This window comes from Rhinatrema bivittatum, chromosome 11 (assembly GCF_901001135.1).
Source record: "Rhinatrema bivittatum chromosome 11, aRhiBiv1.1, whole genome shotgun sequence".
NCBI lineage: Eukaryota > Metazoa > Chordata > Amphibia > Gymnophiona > Rhinatrematidae > Rhinatrema > Rhinatrema bivittatum.
Window position 1 is genome coordinate 81,837,999 of NC_042625.1, and position 19,792 is coordinate 81,857,790.

Here is a 19,792-nt window from a genome sequence, read left to right on the forward strand (position 1 = left end):
GAAGTAAATTGTGATAACTTGCACAGAGCGGCAGTGACAATTCATAACAGCAGTGGTACAAGTGCATCAAGGGCTCCAAAAAAGCATGAGTGAGTGTAACTTCCCCCGAGCAGAAATGATATAACCCTAAACAGCAGTGGTAGGTAGGACTTCAGCAGGGCTCAAAGCAAGGGGGATGACCATGATTGCCATAGATATGAGAGGGTGAAAGATCAAAGGGGAAGTTGGTGCTGGGTTACATTTGGGAAGTTTCCTCTTCCAAAAGAGAATGAATCTCAACTGAGCAGACTGGATGGGCTGTTTTGGTCTTTATCTGAAGTCATTTTAATAGTTTACTATTCACCACAGTCATTGTTACCACTTTCTTCTGCCTTGCTCGGCGCTGGTTATAGGAACCTGCCGCCATTTATCAATTCTTCATATAGTTACAGTTATAAAGTTACTTCCAAATGTGAGTATTTTATTTTTACTAGCAGTGAGTCTGTGTCCATGCTACCAAACCCAAGAGGCACGAGGCACGAGGCACTTTCCACTCACACTGGCGACCCGGGGAATGACAATTCTACAATGCATTTCTGACACAGCTCCATCTGCATGAAACTGCAGTTTTTTTTAGGAGGGTATTGACATTTAATAAGCATTAAATTTAGCGATGAATAAATATTTTCCACTTCTGCTTCCCTGACTGACTTCTTCTTTTCTCCAGGAGGGGCACAGTCAGCGAGGACAGAATATTGCGAAAGAAAATGTTCCATGAGATCTGATGAGAAAAAAACAATAAGCTTCCACTAAAAGACATTTTCTTAAATTTTTTTTTATAGAAATCAAATTTAAATAAAGTGAAACACATTAAAGCAATATCCAAGAAACATAAATAAAAGATTCAAGTTTCTAGATAATAACCATTTAAGGGGAGAAAAGAGAGGAATCAAAAACGAGACAGGGAAAACTAAAAAAAAAATAAAATAAAAAAATCAACCTTCAAGAGATGACAACGTACCCCCCAATCCTCCAGGTGCTTTAGGACAGTGATCTCTCACAAATATTCTAATTAGTTGGGATCAAAAAGTCAAGATTGGCCTTGGGTAGCAGAGCTGAAAAGGCCTATTTTCAATCTCCTCCTGCCGGGGTGCTGGAGCAGTGATGACTCTGCTATCACAGCGACTTCTGCCGGCAGGAGAGAGGATTTACTGCCCTTTAACAGCCTGGGGCTACCGTGGCACCCAGGCCCTCCATCTGGGGGGAGTCATCTGTATGGACCACTGCATTTACTTCTGTATGTATTCACATGTTCTTATGTCCCGCAAAGATCCGAGTAATCGTTCAGTGCGCACTACACAAGGACATTCATCAATCACAAGTAGCAGCGTAGTAGTCACAAACATATAATCACATCAGAACAGCACATACCTCAGACTGTAAAAAGAGTTATTCATGCACCTGCATTAATAATAATAATAATAATAATAATAAAAGGCCTTGCGTTTGTTCCTAAAAAAAAAAAAAAAAATCCTATAAAGCAGGTACATCTGTTTCATGAAGAAGCTTTTAATCCGGGGCTCCAGCCGTAAACTGGGATTTACGGCTGGAGCCCCGGATAAACTGCGCTAAAGACTCCGAAACGGTTCCTGTACTCAGGGCAGAAAACATTCTCCCTCTAAAATCTGTGCAGAATGTCACGAATTCACAAGTTCTCACTGAGAAACGAGGGGGCTGCTGGATAATTCACAAGTGTGCAAATTCAGTGAAAATAAAGTTTAAAACAATACCAACAATTACAATTGTAAGGATGCGCGTCTGCAGCATTGCTAAGTACCCGGACAGTCAAACGGGCGATTCCATTCGCAGCCTGCCTAAGGATACCCGGGTAAATCAGTCATCCGAAATTACAGGGGAGGAAAGTAACTCCTGTACTTTGCATTTTTAGCGCTGTGCACGTTTTTTTTTTTCCGTGATAAAAATAACCCGCGCGAAAAGCAGCGAAGTACCTGCAGCAAACTTCAAAGCAAAAGTCCGCTTCACGTTGAAACTTAGCGCAGAGGGTAAGAAGTACCCACGGATGTTGCCCCAACTGCCTCTCCCTCCTCCCTAGGAAAGGAAGGCTGGGGACCCGTTATAAGGAGGGGGCAATCAAGGCCCGAGGGTGCATGCAGTGTAGCCGGCAAGTCTCCTTGTTTGCTGGCACAATTGTTATTCATTTGGGGAGGGGGGGGGGGGCATGGTCAGCTGCCAACAGTTAAATCCGGGTCAGCCAAGGGCAATGACTTCTTCTTGGTCTTTGCTAAGCAGTTTCTTTTTTTTTTTTTTCTGCCGGCTTCAGAGGACTCCAGCAAGGTCTCTCTTTTGCACTGTGTTTGCTTTGCCCCCCCATCTCAAACCACAATAAACTATTAAAGGCAGAAAATAATAAGCAGATCTAGAGGTTTCTCTTTATATTTCTGACTCTGCTCTTCTTGAGAAAGAAATACCCGAAAGCCATCATTTCTCCGTGTCCCTGAACCGTGCTGCGCGCTCAGGGTTCTTGACGTTGACGCTGTCACGCTTGCACACCTTCACGGTCGCCATTAGGCGAGCAACGCCCCCGGCTTGGGCGCCAGCGAGCCTCATGTCCACCGCGCACTGCGCTCTTTGGCTCCTCGCCTAACGTCTGTGAGGAGTCCTGTGTGCGCCCCCCCCCCCCCCACCTCCCTCCCGCCATGGTGCCACTTGCAAGAAGGAAGTCGTTCGCCGAAATACACCAGGGCACACTTCTCCTACGATTTTATAGTCACCGGCCCTGCGAACCTAGAGGAGAAACCGCCGTGAAAAGGCATTAGTCGTAGTCCTGTTTCCTCTTCTTCACTTTTCCCCGCAGATCATGCCGGTTATATTCCGCAAGCGTCCTGTGCCACTCTTCGTGGGTAAGGCGGGTGAGGGGCTGCTTTCCATGTACTCTGCTGGTCCTGTGGGAGTAATGTAAAACAAAGAAACGGGGGTGGGATTCAAGCAAGTGGGCTGAGTTCAGGGCATGGGGATGCTGCACCACTGATATTGCTGAGGGGTTGGCTCTTTACAGGCTTGGTCCCCCTGTTTTAGTTAACAGACACCTGCTCCTTTACTTTCTAGTGGAGTTCCTAGCGAGTTCGTTGAGAGGCACCATGCCGCCCTCAAGTCCCGTCTCCGTGGTTTGCCGGGAACACTTCCGGCTACCACCCATGCTCTTGATATGCTCCATCAGATGTCTCCGGAACTTTTTGGTGAGGAAGCAGTATATGATGGGGTCCAGCGTGCAGTTGGTGCTCATGAGACACAGGGTGACCTGATGGGCATCATTGAATGTTTGACGCAGGGCACAATTGTCCTTTTGCCACATTTCCAGGACCGTCAGTGTCCAGGGCCCGTGGATGATGTGGTGAGGGACGAAGCAGATGATGAAGACTGCCAGGACAGTGCAAACCATCCAGAGCGCCCTCTGCTTCACGCTGGCACTCTGCCTAACGTGCCCGGGCTGGGACAGCAGTGTCCTGATAATGATCAGATTGCACACCAAGATGATCAGGAAGATGATGAAGAAGACCCCGATCAAGATGAAGTGGGTGACGACCAGCAATGTGCCATCATCACTGCTGTACTCCTCAAAGCACCGAGTGAGGTTGCCCTCTTCACTCATTTTCACGTTGGTGCTGTCCGCATAGAGGAAGTAGGAGGCGCAGCTGACTACGAGGATCCAGATGATACAGGATATGAAGATGCCACGCTTCCTGGCAGTGGACTGGGCAGTTTCCACTGGCCGGGTGACAGCTTGGAAACGGTTGTAGCTAATGACTCCCAGAAACGCCACTGAGCAGTAAGTGTTTATGAAGAAGAAGCAGCCAGCCAGGTTGCAGAGGAAGCTGGGCATGATCCAGTTGCCGCGGTTATGGTAATACACAATCCAGAGCGGCATTGTGATCAGGAAGAGCAGATCCGCCATGGTAAGGTTCACCATGAAGATCTTGATCTCACTCAGCCTCCTCGTGGGGTACACCCGTGTAAAAACCCAGAGCACATAGCAGTTGGCAGCGAAACCCAAAATGAATATCAGGCTGTAAGAGATGGTGAAGAAGCTGTATCTGAATTCAGAATCCACCTGACAGGAGCTGCTCTTGTGGGAGAGCAGACTGGCATCCATCAGAGACACATTCTGCACGTTGGGGGACAGCATTGCAGTACCAATAGCAAGGCTTTGCTCAGGATTTCTCATGCCTGCTGCTATGTTTTTCTTATCCTACAAATAAACACAGACAACAGAAGACAGTGTCAGAGGTACAGCAGGAAGAAAGGTTACTTGCATTCACTGTTGCATAGTACTTGATCACTGGTACTGAGTTTCTTGTCAGAGTAAGGCATAGGCCTGACAACTTCGCTGTCTTGGTAGCTAAGAGGATAATTTGCAAACTCCTGCATATCAGTAAAGTCAGCTTTACCGAGTATAGACTTTACTAAGTATTTTCAAAGTGAATTTACATTTGAAAATACTCAGGTAATTGGCAGAGTATCTGCACACATTTACTCATGTGGAGAGCATGGCCTATGAGTGTACACTTGCATGCGCACCTTTTTAAATTAAAAAATTCTGTGTCCACAGAAGGCCTCTCCTCGGTGTGTGTGAAACAGGGTTACGCACATACTTTAATGTATATTGAACTTGAGTCAATTTTAAGACAGCTGTTTATGCACATAAAATTGGGTGTTATGCACGTAAATGGCTTCAAACTATTATACCCAAACTGTGTAACAAACTGCATATTGCCATAAAATGGACTTCTGTTAGTATACAGTTGCTGGGGAACAATAGTTGGTAAGGATGCTCCAAGAATGGTGATGAAACCCCAAAAGCCATGGGCATTATTTCACAAGTGAATCCATGCAAGGCCAATAGTTGACTGCTATTGCCCTGAAATCCAGCAGTCACAGTCTGTTTTATGAGGTGGACCCCTCATTTCCGCACACTGTAGTGATAGGAAATGCAGCTAGACATTAAAATTCTGGAAGAATACAAATAATGCACAAGAAGCAAGAATTTTCCAGTGCTAGAATAAGAGGTCATGATATGAGGTTCAGAGGGATTAGATACAGGAGTAACCTAAGGAAGAAGTTTTTCACACAACGGTCAGTAGATATGGAGGCCAAACAGTAACATGATTCAAGAAAGCAATGAAGATCTTTAGTTATGAGGATGTGAGGATAAAGCCTGAGATGAGGGTACTCTCAGAGATAGATAAGGCCACCATAGTCTATGTTTCTCTGTTTCATATTCTGTGTTTTTGACAATATCACCTTGTGTACCAAAATTGCCCTCTCTTACCATCATGTAGACAAGTGGTCAGAAAATGGACCATAAGTGTTCTTTCAATTCATCTGATATCATTTCTTCTTAAAGAAGCAAGCAAACATCTTAACCCTGGAAATGAATTTGTTATCTGTAATTTGAATACAACTAACTAAAATGTGTCTTGAGAAGCCGGGGGCTACAATATTTCTACGTTAGTTTGGTTTCCGCTGAATGCTGACATCTAGTAGGCTTTTTTGTTATGTATGTAAGTCCACATATAATGCATTTCCTGCACTGATGTACATGTCATAGGACATTTGTGTAGCCCTGGAATGTATTTAGTGCGGTCCTTAAGCCAGGTAATAGTATAGTCCAGAGGTTCCCAAACCTGTCCTGGAAGACCCCATCCAGTCAGCTTTTCAGGATATCCACAATGAATATGGGCGAGATAAAATATGCAGATGGATATCTGTTTTATTAGTTTATTTATTTAAACATTTCTATGCTGTATTATCTAATATTCTAAGCAGCTTGCAAAATTACATTCATAAAGAAAAAGTGCCAGAAAAAGCAGAATGCAAATCAAATTAATACAACATTCTTTCACGTGATACAGTCAACTTCACTGAATGCACGGAGGGAACATCAAGCACGTACCACCTCCCTAAATTAGAACTGGATAGAAGCATTAAACTCACCAAATAACCAAAGAGCAGAACGCCCAGAGACCCAGCAGAGTCTTTGAAAGAAGGACTGGCAGTGTGTGGCATCCACAAGGCCTAATAATAGCTTTTGTTTTTTCTGCCCATCAGACCAATGTGAGCTATCAGCACACAGGGATTCCCTGAACTGCATGTTCAGGATGGCTTTATTTTTAAGGGTAAAAGGGCACTGATGCTAGCCGCTCAGGGGATGGGCACGATGGAAAGAGTCTGTTTGCCCCACGTTGGGGGCTGAAGGCTGTTGGTGCTGCTGGCCTGGAATGAATGAGCAGTTTGGCGCTTTCACGGAACTCAGCTTGCCATCCGGCATTCCCGGGAAGATAACCCAAGGAGGCACTGCAACTTGAGGAGATGCCTATGGCCGACCCTGGAGCTAAGGACAAAAGTGACATTTTCAGTTTGGAGGTCAAGTTGCGCCTAGTTGGAACTGACTGCTGCTCTGGAAAGTGAGATTATGGTCTACCGGGTACACCATGCTCCGATAACGAAGCAGGGTTTACCTTGCGTGGGTTTTTTAAAATTCTGCAGAGACTGGAATGTTGAACATCAAACCTTTTCACCAAGTTATCTCAAAAGTAATCGAAAACCAGAGTCTATTGTAGAAACAGTGAAGAACCAAATATGTTGAGCAGGACCTGATCCATGTTGCGCACTGTTGGACCGCAGGAACACTCCTGTGCAAAGCTTAAATAGCAGCCCAGGTCAGAAACCCAGGAAAAAAGGGATAAAAGAAGAGAACATTTGTTACGACCATCAAAGCCCAAGAAAAATGGAGCGAGAGAAGCTAAAACAGATGAACCTTTTATTACAAGAGATCTGTTAAGGACTTTGCAACCCGCAGGAGAAATGATGTCATTAGAATACAACACAGAGACTAATCTGCTAGGTACTGGCTAGAGGCCAGAATTATAAAACCAAATGAATAATTGATTATATAAAGTACTAGCAGTTGCTAGTCAAATTCTTTGGAGAAATCAGAGACCTGAAGCTCCAATGAAAAGGAAACCCAGATAAGAAGAGTCACCTGAAATAGCCAGAGAGAAGAAGAGACTGCAAGAGGTGGGAGTGGGGTAGGGGAGGGATATAGAGGGGGGGGGGGGGGGGTGGAGTGAGGAGAAAGACTGGTGGGGGCAGGGAGAGATAGAGAGACAGAGGGAAGGGGGTAGGGAGGAGGCAGAGCTTGGTTGGCTTGGCCCCCACCCCCCAACCAAAAAAGCACCCCACAGCCCCTGGAATGAAAAGCTGGTGGAGAGATTCAAGGAGAAAGAGAGATAGATTTGAGGGAGAGGAAATTAATTCTTGTTTCTGCATGTAGAGCGAGTGTAGAGGGATCCTGGGAAGTCAGACGGTCAGGACATACATGTGGGGCTGAGTACGGGAAGAGGTGGCTCTTAGCTGCAATGTGGGAGAATAAGTAACAAATGGATCTCCCCGTTAGGATGAGACGGGCACTTCGAAGGGACCCGGATCGAACGCTGCTGGCGACAGGTTGCTGGACCATTTGGTAAAGGAGCAAGATGTCAGCAACAAAGAAAACACTTACAACCAGAATTAAAAAATCAAGAAGGAATAAAGACGAGAAAAAAAAAAGCTGAACATTAGTCCATGACGACTGTAGTGGAGAATTCAGGAAAGACGTGGAAGGAGGAGAAAGAGCTCGGGGTTTGATGCTCGTTGCACCATTTCCTGGCACCATTTTACAATACAAGTTACTGTTGTTTGGATTTTGCAATTCGACTTCTACAGCTTTCTGTTGTACAATGACAAATGCAGGCTACCGGATGATTTTGCACTTCCCTCTAATGAGTATTCTCACACACAAGTGTGGTCTAATGGTCGGGGCACATGAGCTTCAGAGCAGGAGGAGTGGGGTGTAGGCTCAAATCTTGCTCCAGCAACTCCCTGTGCATGACTTTGTGCACTCCTCTGTGTCTCTGCTATAATCCTCCTCAGTAGCTCTGCCACTGACTCTGTGCGAGGAGTCATTTTATCTCCCCACAGGAACATGGGTTTTTAGCACATGTAGCTGAGCAGAGGATGGCAATTTTCAGCCAGGCCTTTTTACTAGGGGATGTGCATTTATGTTCAAATGACAAAAAAAAAAACCCAAAAACAAAAAAACTACCACCAAGCATTTGCTTGAAAACGTAACTAATATTACCTTCTCAGCATGATCTTAGCTTTTTTTGTTTTTTTTAGGTTTTGCTCTTACACACAGTCTCCAATCACCTTATTCTGTGGAAGACACTTTCAGGATGATTTTGTAAAGTATGCGGGAACACAGGTGCTCAGTGTTGAGCGCCTGCTCTCCCAATGCACGCCCAGCCCCCTCTCTTGGGTGTGGAATCCTGTATTTAAATGAGGGGCCGCGCTAAAAGGAGGCGCTAGGGATGATTATGCACCTTTAGCTCCTCCTTGGCCCAGGAGAGGTGGCTGTCAGCGGGTTAAGAAAACCCTCAATTTTATGAAACATAGAAACATAGAAATGACGGCAGAAGAAGACCGAACGGCCCATCCAGTCTGCTCAGCAAGCTACGCAGTTTATCTTTTTTTTTTTTTTATCTTTTTCTCTCACCCACCTGTTACTATTTTTCTCTCACCCACCTGTTACTATTGGCTTCCAGTACCCTCCAGCCCTAATTCCCCCCCCCCCCCCTCCGTTTTCCAAAGCCGATGACAACCATGGGTTAGGAAAATGAACACTGGTAAAATTGAGTGTCCATTTTCCTAACCTGACCAGCCCGCACTTTTAAAAAAAAATGTTTTAATCTTTTTTTTTTTTTACCTTTTGGTTTCTCTGACTTAATATCGCTATGATACATCCTCTGTGTCAGAGGATGTACAGAAAAGCAGTATTTTCTGCCTTTCTGTACACTTTTTCAGGGCAGGCACTAATTTCTGAGCATAAATTGTGCGGATTGGAGGCACATTTTTTTTTTCAATATCCCAGGTGAATGACTAATAGCCTCATCAACATTCATTTGCATGTGATGGATGCGCATTTTCGACATATTAAACCCCTTACAGTATAAGGGATAGTGGACGCACGTTTTCAATGCGCGTCCAACAGCGGGCTCAGCTGAGCACACTTTACAGTATCGGCTGCTTGTTTGCATGGTTTCTTTCTGTTCCGCTTTCACATTTCCAACATAATAAATTGCACAGATACAGAAACCCATCTAGTGTAGCCAGATAGGAGACAGACCTCTTTTTTAAGATTCCAGGGTGGATTTTGCTAGGTTAATCTTTTGTACAAGTCATGTTCCCTCATTATTTTCCCATCCACCTCAGCTGTAAGCTCTTTGGGACAGGGAGTCTCTGTCTCACCCAGGGCACCTGGATGACTTTACCAAGTTTACCTGGCAAAAAAATTCTTTATGGATTTTCATTCAGCAACATGTCCCAACCTCTTTTAAAATGCACTGTGCTAATTATCTTCTTGATCACATCCTCTGGCAACAAATGTTATAGCTTGATTATGCACTGAGTGAAAAAATACTTTCTATGATATGTTTTGATTTGCATTGCCTAAAATCCAGTTAATTGTGACACATCAAAACTTTCCCTCAGCTCTCCTGTGTCAGGAGAGAGGAGTTTCTGTAGTCACCAGTGCCAGTGACATGCCAGGTACACACTGCATTGAGTAAAAACCCTGCCCAGATAAGAGTGCCAGGTCTGTTTTGTTTTTTTTTTTCTGCAGAATTAAATTCCATGGAAGTAGGCCAAGCACGAACTATTTTCCTGTGTGCTTTCACGTGCTCCGTGTATGCTGCTTACTTTCCTGTGAAATTCGAATAGGAAGTAGGTGACAGTGACAGTGAGGTTTCCTGCACAGCTGCCTGCTTACATGGAGTTCATACAGGATTTTTTTAAATCCTTTACTGAAATACTTGAATAAAGTTGAGTGGCCGCCATAATAATGAAGATTGCCCACAGTCACTAAATTTACTGACAGTTGTATACAAAAAAAAAAAAAAATAAGACCTGTGCGTACAAATAATTTTATGCCAGTGAAAACATCGGTGTCTCTCCGTTGCCATGGGCTAAGGTTTTGTGAGGCTGCAGTAGGAGTTGGGGACTTTTGCCTCATAAAGGGCTTTAATAATAAGCCCAGCTGTAAAACGGGTCAGTAAAAAAATAAGTAGTTTGTCAATAAAAATCTGGAAGATTGTTAGTAAAAAAAAAAAACAACAACTTTTTTTTTCCATAGGTTGATAACCCGCATCTTGGTCCATTTGGAAATGTAGAACAGACGAGCTAGAGGTGAGACCAGTTTCATAGATTTCTGATGGGCTTTGGAGGGCCTCAAGGTCAGGAAGGAGTGACCTTGGGGTGCATTACGATTAATGGTCAGGATGGTGATCGCAAGCAGAAGAGGAGCAAGGCGACACTCCTGCGAGGGGGGGGGGGGTGGCCGGAATACCGGACGGGAACTTCCAAATTATTTATTTATTTATTTATTAAAGGCTTTTATATACCGAATTTCTTGATACAAATCAAATCAGCTCGGTTTACATAGAACAAGTAGAAACTATAACCAACCAAACAGTAAAGACAATTTGAAGGAGAATAAAGTTACATTATAACAAAGATGTGTAACTTGGAGGAGGAAATAAGAAGGGGTACGAAAGATTATAATATACATTGGAGAATGTGAGGGAGACAAGGAACAGTCCCCGAAATTACAGGAGCATAAGACGCTTGAAATGAAGCAGGCGCAGAGGGGACGCAAATCCACTTTTCTTTCTCACCCCCTCTGCTAACACGTTACCCCCTCGCCCTCTCTTGCCCCCTCCACCGCCCCTTTTAGTTTCTAGCTTGGAAAACAAACGCTGCTGGTGTAGAGCCGACGACTTGCTCGCCTATTCAGCTCTCTAAAGCTCCTCGGAGCTGGGCCAGTACAAGGGGTCTCAGCCGCACCTTGTTTACCGAACTTTTATTTCTGAATTATTGAAGGAAGAATCCAATCGTCCAACAATCAAGGCCAACACCAACACCATCTCCCCGTGGCAGAGTCCAATGCAGTGCTAGCCCCCTGTATAAATGTGGCTGTCACTGGGGGACCTTGATAGCATCGCTAATGGGTCCGAAGCAGGATCCTGTGTTTGCTGCCGTGGCATTTGCTGCTTTGAATATGGAGCGCAGCGAGAAGCAAACCTGGTCCCCGAGAGGTGCCTGTAACAGCAGGGTTTGGCACTCGGTTATTAAGCCCTCCCCGCCCCTTCCTCCAGTACTTCCAGATTGATTTATTTATGTATTGAAGCGCTCCTATTTTCGGGATATTCACAGTGCCTATTAAATCAGCTATACTTCTCTGCATTTAGTCCACCAGCCTGGTTATTGTTGCTTACTGTGCAGTCTGAAGATAAGCCCCCTTGTTTTGGACTGTCGCCTAAAAGCATTCAGTTCCCCCCTCCGTGCCAAGCGTAAGAGCTTACCCTGGTTCGGGCTCAGTCAGAAGACTGCCTCCTCTGGCTCCAGCAGTGCCCCTGTGTCCTGTGCCCTGAGCTGGCAGGAACGATGCCTCCGGAGTGCCTGGCTGCCACCCTCAGGACGCAGTGAAAAGAGTGGCAGGCACTGGCGAAGCGAGGCGAGGCGAGGCGCGGCAGGAAGCCCTTTTTACATCTGGGAGAGAGCAAGAGACGAGCCGGAGGGACACAGGAAACCGAAAACCTTACTGCCGATGCAAGCCCTGAAAGAGGCACTGAGCACAGTAGCGGTGACCTCATAAGCTCGGTTTTCTTCCAATCTATTCTAATTGGCTGCTTTAATTCCCCAGAAATTTCTTCCACTGCAGCTTGTAAAAGATCAGACTTGAGAGTGCACAGCGGCAATAATGTGCTCCGGCCACTGGGGACGAAAGCCCTCACCGTCCACAAGCGCAGCATTCCTCACCCATCAGGGAGCGTTGCTTATATATATAATGCCCCATGTCTGTTCTGAACGCTTCCTCCATGTGTGGGAACAGTTTCTTATGGTGCATTGATCTCCCACTGTAATTGGTGGAAGACAATTTAGAAACTCATAGGTAGTGGACGCCGGGCACAGGCCTATGGACTCGGTGGCAATGGTCATGGTGCCTTGCAGGATTCTCCATTCATACTGCGTCTTGCTCTTTCTCAAATAAGTGTTTCATGTCAAAGTGACAGCACCACAGATTTTTCTGTCAACTTGTTGGTGGGAGCTGCTGCATTCACCTTGTCTGTCTGTGAGGTCACAGGCAGCCATATCTAAGCCACAGGTTCAGTCCAGCAAGTGACAAGGGGGTCAGGTCTGAGCTTAGGTTATTACTGGGAAGATGGTTCGAGAAAGCAGCAGAAGCAGGTCTAGAAGAGGCAGGAATAGGCAAGAGCTAAGCCCGGAGCAGGGACCCAGGAATTGGAATCGGTAGTGGCAGCAGGGAACTAGTCAAAGCTGCAAAGGAGCTGATTTGGCACAGCCAAATGAAAGCTGGCCCCTGGGTGAAGACAGAAAAAAAAAACCAGGGATGCTGAACCTGCTGGATCTGTGAATCACATGAATCTGTGGCTTAGTGAGCCAGCTACTTGCCAGCAGATCTGAGGGTCACCGGCTCAAGACCAGCTAGGCTTGACACGCCCACCCTATGCCATGCTGGGTTAGGCCAGGGGCCATTCTGTCTCCTACAGTGGCCATTCTGGGGGACAAGTACCTGGCAGACCCCAAAAGGTAGATCTATTTATTGTTACTCACTCCCAGGGATAGCAATAGCTTTCCCTAAGCTACCTGCTAATAATATTTTATGGACTTTCTCTCAAGGAACTTGTCCAAACTTCCTTTAAACCCTGCTACGCCAGCCACCTTGACCATTTCTTCTGGCAATATTTTCCACTGCTTGAGTGAAAAAGTACATAACATAAGAACATGCCATACTGGGTCAGACCAAGGGTCCATCAAGCCCCAGCATCCTGTTTCCAACAGTGGCCAATCCAGGCTGCAGGTACCTGGCAATTACCTGAACATTAAATAGATCTCAAGCTACTATTGTAGTTAATTAATAGCACTTTCTACTATTTGTTTTAAATCTGATGATTGTTAGTTTCATAAATTATCACCTCCTTTTGGTAGTATTTGAAAGGGTAAATAATCATTCTTTGTATACCCATTCCACCCCACTCATGATTTTAGAAACTGTCACCCCCCCCCCCCCCCTTAGCAGTCTCATCTCCCAGCTGAAGATCCTTAAGCTGTCTTCCTAGGGGAGCGGTTCCATCCCTTTATCAATTTTCTTGCCCTCCTCTACCCCTTTTCTAGTTCTCCTGTAGCTATTTTGAGATGGGGGACTAGAACTGCACACAATATTCAGAGTGTGGTCGCACCAGGGACCAATACAGAGGAAATATGATAGGCTCTGTTTTATTTGCCATTCCTTTTTATATCATCCCTAATATTTTATTTGCTGTTTTAGCCACCATTTCGTTTAGTAGATACCTTGTTGTAACTATCAGATACAGCATAGTCCATCCGTCTAATCTGCCCAACTGTGCTGTCACAGGTCTTACTCATCTGTCATCTCTTTCCCATTGCCACTAAGGTCCCTTTGTGTCTGTCCAGTGCATGCTTGCCGTCTGCCATGGTTCTAGCTCCAGCTACATATAGTAACATAGTAATGACGGCAGAAAAAGACCAAAATGGTCCATCTAGTCTGCCCAGCAAGCTTCCCAAGGTAGTACCTATCACTCCATGCAGGTTACCCCATGTTTCCCTTAAGGGTAGTAATTGCCGTTCCATGCTGGTTAAACTTTTTATTTATTCCCATCCTCTAGCCTTGTAGAGATCCACAGTGTTCATCCCATTCCCCTTTGAAATCCTTCACAGTATTAGTCTTCATCACTTCCTCCAGCAGGGCATTCCAGACATCCAGGCATCTGATTTCCTGACATTGGTTCTAAGTCTTCTTCCCTGGAGTTTCAAATCGTGACCCCTAGTGCTACTAAATTGGTTCCTTTGCTGGAAATCTTTTCCAGATGTCCATCATGCTCTCAGTTATAGATATTTGGAAAGAATATTTGGTTACAATTCATAGAGCAGAATTTTGCTCAAAAGATTTACATCCAATTGTAATTTCATGTGAAGTTTTGCCTGGCAAAGCTAAATCACTTACGACAGGAAATAGCTTTGCTTGAGCATCAACATAACTAATTATTATAGTTAGTTTTATCATGTTTAGAGCAGTAGTGGACATACAATGCTGTACAATAAGTCCCTTATCCAAAGAGTTTACACTTTGAGTACTTGAGGCAATAGCAGATACTGTAGAATATCATTGAGAGAGGTGGAATTTGGTGTGCGGGTCATGCTTAAAAGTGTGGAAGGGCACATGCAAACTTTTACACCATCAGTTAACGCCAGGGAAGGCTGCATGCATATTTTGCACTGCACAGTAAGACAATATTCCAACACAATGCCTATGGGCACCCGGTGTCTGAATATCAAGGTGAGTTTGTGCAGGCTAAAAACTCTGCAGGGGCATGGACAGGACACGCTATTGAAACTTTACACTTTTCTGATTAGGTAAGTTTATTGCAGTTTGCTTACATTCTAATTTAACAGTTTCAAAAAGGAGCATGATATGAAAATAAAAAAGGTAAAAAATATTCTAAAATATGTGACCCTTGGCAAAAATCTCTAATAATTTTCAAAGCCATTTACTTAGGCAAAATGGGAGTCTGTAAATGTCCCTCCATCCATCCATCTAGAAATGCATGAAAGGCTGTACAGAGCATGTCCTCTTACCCGGATTGAGGGGGGAGGCACGTGTTGGGAAAAGGATTGAAAAGATACACCTGTAGGTTTGTATTTTCAAATCAAGAGGTGTTATTTTCCATAGAAGTTTTACCTGCAAAAGAAGCGGGGCAAAGTTCATGGCTCCTTTTGCACCTGGGGGCAGCTTTGAAAGGGAAAAGCATATGGATGTACTTTCCCTTTGAAAGTTATGTGCAAGGTCGTATTGGGAGACTTTGCAGCTAGGAAGACATTTTGAAAATTGTCCCCTTTACTATGCATGAGAAAATTCTGCAGGTATAGTAATAATAGTAAAAAAAAAAAAAGGTAAGCCCTAAAAAATTTGAATAATTTAAATGAATACAACCACATGTAGAAGATGAATTTGTAACCAAAGTACAGAAATATAACCATATCAATAATCAAATCAGTATTTATAACACACCTTCACACAAAGGTGCTCAAGGCATGGGACATAATAACTAATAATAATGAGATACATAAAAACCAACAGTTAAAATAAGAGCAATTACTGCAAAACATTTTATGACTGAATAATTAAAATAAAACAATAAGATTAACAAAGGTGACAATAAATGCCCTCTCTACTACACTAATTTCTTTCCCAGATCTTCTCATCTATGTTGGAAGGGATGCAGGTTGGAGAGCTCATACTTGCACATGTGGTGGCAGTGCCCCTTGGTGGTTGCTTTTTTGGAGGAGCTTATGTGGAGTGATATCTCGTATTTTGGAGACAGAGATTGCTCTAATGCCAAAGCTATGCTTTTTGGGGATCTGGGCAAAGAGGCACTTACCAATCTCCAAGAGAATAGTAGCGGATTATTTATTGCATGCTGGGAGATTCACGTAAGAGCATAAGGCTTTCCATACTGGGTCAGACCAAGGGTCCATCAAGCCCAGTATCCTGTTTCCAACAGTGGCCAAGCCAGGTCACAAGTACTTGGCAGGATCTCAAGGGGTAGATAAGATTCCAAGCTGCTTATCCCAAGAATAAGCAGTGGAATTCTGCAACTCTACCTTAATAATGGTTAATGGACTTTTCCTCCAGGAACTTGTCCAAACCTTTTTTTTTAAATGCACCATAGCACTGTTATGGAAGCTAGCTTCCACTCTGGCAATATGGAAAAAGACAGGTACACCAAATTGCTTTAATAGAACAATTAACCTATAAACTGAAACCTAAGGAGATGATAAGATTTGGAAAGGTTATTGGGACTAATGGGACAATGCCCAGAAGAAATTGTATTAATGGTTAAGCTCTGGAATTTGTTGCCAGAGGATGTGGTTAGTGCAGTTAGTGTAGCTGGGTTCAAAAAAGGTTTGGATAAGTTCTTGGAGGAGAAGTCCATTAATGGCTATTAATCAAGTTTACTTAGGGAATAGCCACTGCTATTAATTGCATCAGCAGCATGGAATCTTCTTAGTGTTTGGGTAATTGCCAGGTTCTTGTGGCCTGGTTTGGCCTCTGTTGGAGACAGGATGCTGGGCTTGATGGACCCTTGGTCTGACCCAGCATGGCAATTTCTTATGTTCTTATGTCACCTGTATACTCTCAGATCTTTGCACTTTGGGTGATTGGTCTTTTCATGATGTTTTCCTTTCTGTAAAGGAGGACCATGTGCTTATTACTCATGACTTACAAACTGCACCATGCTGTTTTGGATGTACTGCCTTGCTTCCTGCCAGGGTTGTGCTAACTTCTTTTAAAATAAAAAAGTAAAAAAACAAAAACCACAAACAACCCCAAAACAAAACAAAGGCGATAATTATTAATTCTAGTAAATATCATGAACCTTAAGCCATAGATATAAAACAAACCAAGCAGAAAACTTAAAAATTCCATTAAATCAGTATGAACCATAAACCAGGATCTTTAAGAGCTCAGCATCAAATAAAGTTATATATGGAACACGTTGGATACACCAAAAAAAAGGGGGGGGGGGGGGGGAGTATATACTTCACTACTAAAAGTGTGCACAAAAACTATATTTAAAAAAAACAGTATTTAAGAATTGCACTTTTGAAAAAAATATTTTGTTCACGTTCAGACCGATGAATCTATTAGACCTAATTGGTTTCTAAGAACATAAATCTCGTTCTCAAACCAAGGGTGGTATGATGGTCCATCTAAAATCATTGTATTATATATTATGGTTTATTTTGCCTAGCAATACGTGTTTGTATATTTCTGGAATCATTTCGTTTGCGGCAGTACTGGACTCTTAATTTTTGTGATCTAAAGAAATAAAAACAACAGCAAAAGAGAAAATTGCTAAATAAAAACCCAACACAAGTTTCAGGCAGAGAAGATGGTGATAAAGAATAGAGGGAAATGTAAAACCAACTTTACTATAACTTTACTATAACCCATGCTATAATTACACAATGTTGGGTTCCATATTAGGTGCTACAACCCAAGAAAGAGATCTAGGTGTCATAGTGGATAACACATTGAAATCGTCGGTTCAGTGTGCTGCGGCAGTCAAAAAAGCAAACAGAATGTTGGGAATTATTAGAAAGGGAATGGTGAATAAAACGGAAAATGTCATAATGCCTCTGTATCGCTCCATGGTAAGACCGCACCTTGAATACTGTGTACAATTCTGGTCGCCGCATCTCAAAAAAGATATAATTGCGATGGAGAAGGTACAGAGAAGGGCTACCAAAATGATAAGGGGAATGGAACAACTCCCCTATGAGGAAAGACTAAAGAGGTTAGGACTTTTCAGCTTGGAGAAGAGACGACTGAGGGGGGATATGATAGAGGTGTTTAAAATCATGAGAGGTCTAGAATGGGTAGATGTGAATCGGTTATTTACTCTTTCGGATAATAGAAAGACTAGGGGACACTCCATGAAGTTAGCATGTGGCACATTTAAGACTAATCAGAGAAAGTTCTTTTTTACTCAATGCACAATTAAACTCTGGAATTTGTTGCCAGAGGATGTGGTTAGTGCAGTTAGTATAGCTGTGTTTAAAAAAGGATTGGATAAGTTCTTGGAGGAGAAGTCCATTACCTGCTATTAAATTCACCTAGAGAATAGCCACTGCCATTAGCAATGGTTACATGGAATAGATTTAGTTTTTGGGTACTTGCCAGGTTCTTGTGGCCTGGATTGGCCACTGTTGGAAACAGGATGCTGGGCTGGATGGACCCTTGGTCTGACCCAGTATGGCATTTTCTTATGTTCTTATATCTATTTTTAGATTGGATTACTCACCTTTCCAAACCTGAGCTCAGTACTAACTACAATGCAGGTACAGTTGATAAGTCCCTGTCCCAGCAGATTAAAAATCTAAGGGGACTGTTTAGTAAAGATTTTCTCTCATGTTGTGTCTATGGGAAAAAGCTTAGGAGGTAATTTTCAAAGGAGTTACGCTTGTAAATGTAACATAGTATCATAGCAATTTTTAAAAGCCATTTACATGCATAAAATGCACTTACATGTGTAAAACCTATTGACAATTCTTTGGGATATATTGTAGCAATTTTCAAAAGCCCACTTACACGCCTAAAGTGAATTTGCACGTGTAAAACTCAGTTTTAAGCATGTAAACCCTTTTTAAAGTCACAACCCCCCCCCCTAAGTAAACAGGGCCCTAAGTTCACACCTGAGGCAATGGAAAGTAAGGTGATTTGCCCAAGGTGCATCAGTGAGAGAAGCAGGATTTGAACCCTGGCTTAACCTAGTTTGCAGCCCATTAGGACCTGCCTCCACTCTTTGTTATAAGAAATCTGTATTGGTAGGAATTTCTTTCACCTCTAGTGATGATGCTATGAATTCCTGGAAAACCTGGCATTACGAGGAAGGATAGCATCCCAAAATGAGAATGCATGCACGGATGATACAGAAAGGAGGGATCGCAGCTATGTCATGTGGCTGGTTTCAAAATAAAACTGTGTGACAAACTTTAGATGGGAACAGGGTGGTTGGTATCTGAAAGAGGAAATCTGGTGTCTGAGGTTTCCCCTTTCATAAGAAGCATCTATTACAGATTTAACTGCGACCTAGTTATCTGTTTAAGAAAGAGAGAGAGAGCAAAATGCCAGCCAGAAATCTTAGCTACAGTCTATCCTTGGGAAGGTTTGCTATGACAAATACATTTTGAAAAGTTATGTTTACAGCAACTCACTTCCTATAGCAGAATGGCGAAGTTGTCTTCAAAAGCAAACGGCTCCTACCAGCACGCTCACCCTACTGACTTATCTCTCATTTAGACTTTGGAGGACATAGCCCCTGTCCTCAACGCCCTGTCTTTGACTAGATTGTAAGCTCTTCAGAGCAGGGACCATCTCCGTACAGCTAGCTCTGTGATTGCCTTGTAACGCTAGAATCAACGATTCACAGCAGTAGGGGTAGTGAAAGGCATAAAGAGGGGTAGCAGAGTATATGCATGCCTGTTGTCAGTAGGGTGCATATTAATGGGGCTATCATTGTGATTGAATTTAGGATTCACACAATCTCCTTTTAGATGCCTGCCGCACATTACCATGGTCTTAGAGACAGTTCTTACCCCTCTACAGCTTACATAACATTTACTGCCCATACGATTATGGCACGCTCAGAGAAACATTACTCCTTGATCAGCTGAGATCCTCAACTAATCTACCCCCCCCCTCAAAAAAAAAAACATTTTTATAAAACGCCTAGCTTCAATTAGAAGACTACAAAGAGGATTCAAGAAACTTCTTTCTCACCTTAAGAGTTTCAAAAAGTGCAGCGAATAAAGCTGAACCCAAGAAATGTGGAAGTCACACAGCTACAGCGGCACAGAACTGCTTTCCGTAACACAGGAGGTACAAGGCAACTAGGACTTACTTTAAAGGGAGGGTCCTGACAGGAAGCCAAGGGCTCAGGGAGTGACTCATTTTCCTGCTTGCGAGACGCGCGCAGGGACTCGGACTTTACTATCTTCTGAAGCAAAGTGCATCCCATCCAAATGGCCATAGAACGCACATTTTCAGAACTTGGGACCAGACAGACTGGCTGGGTCAGCTGGCCCTTTAGCGCAC

The 19,792-nt window shown here is 43.6% G+C and overlaps 1 protein-coding gene across 2 annotated transcripts; it reads right to left on the reverse strand.

Moving 5' to 3' along the window:
- Positions 1 to 1,930: 1,930 nt before the first annotated feature.
- PTAFR (platelet activating factor receptor) lies at positions 1,931 to 19,561 on the reverse strand. 2 transcript variants are annotated; one of them, XM_029571381.1, is made up of 2 exons: positions 19,478 to 19,561; positions 1,931 to 4,246 (listed from the first exon to the last, which is right to left on the reverse strand). In XM_029571381.1, the coding sequence occupies exon 2, from the start codon at positions 4,220 to 4,222 to the stop codon at positions 3,095 to 3,097; it is 1,128 nt and encodes a 375-aa protein (XP_029427241.1). In that variant the 5' UTR covers positions 4,223 to 4,246; positions 19,478 to 19,561; the 3' UTR covers positions 1,931 to 3,094. The 2 variants fall into 2 exon arrangements, with proteins under 2 accessions (XP_029427241.1, XP_029427240.1); XM_029571380.1 differs by lacking the exon at positions 19,478 to 19,561 and adding an exon at positions 11,454 to 11,682.
- Between the last annotated feature and the right edge of the window lie 231 nt (positions 19,562 to 19,792).

What these genes read in the sequence shown, in the direction of transcription:
- PTAFR (XM_029571381.1), bottom strand. Translation starts at nt 4,222, where the DNA reads ATGAGAAATCCTGAGCAAAGCCTTGCTATTGGTACTGCAATGCTGTCC.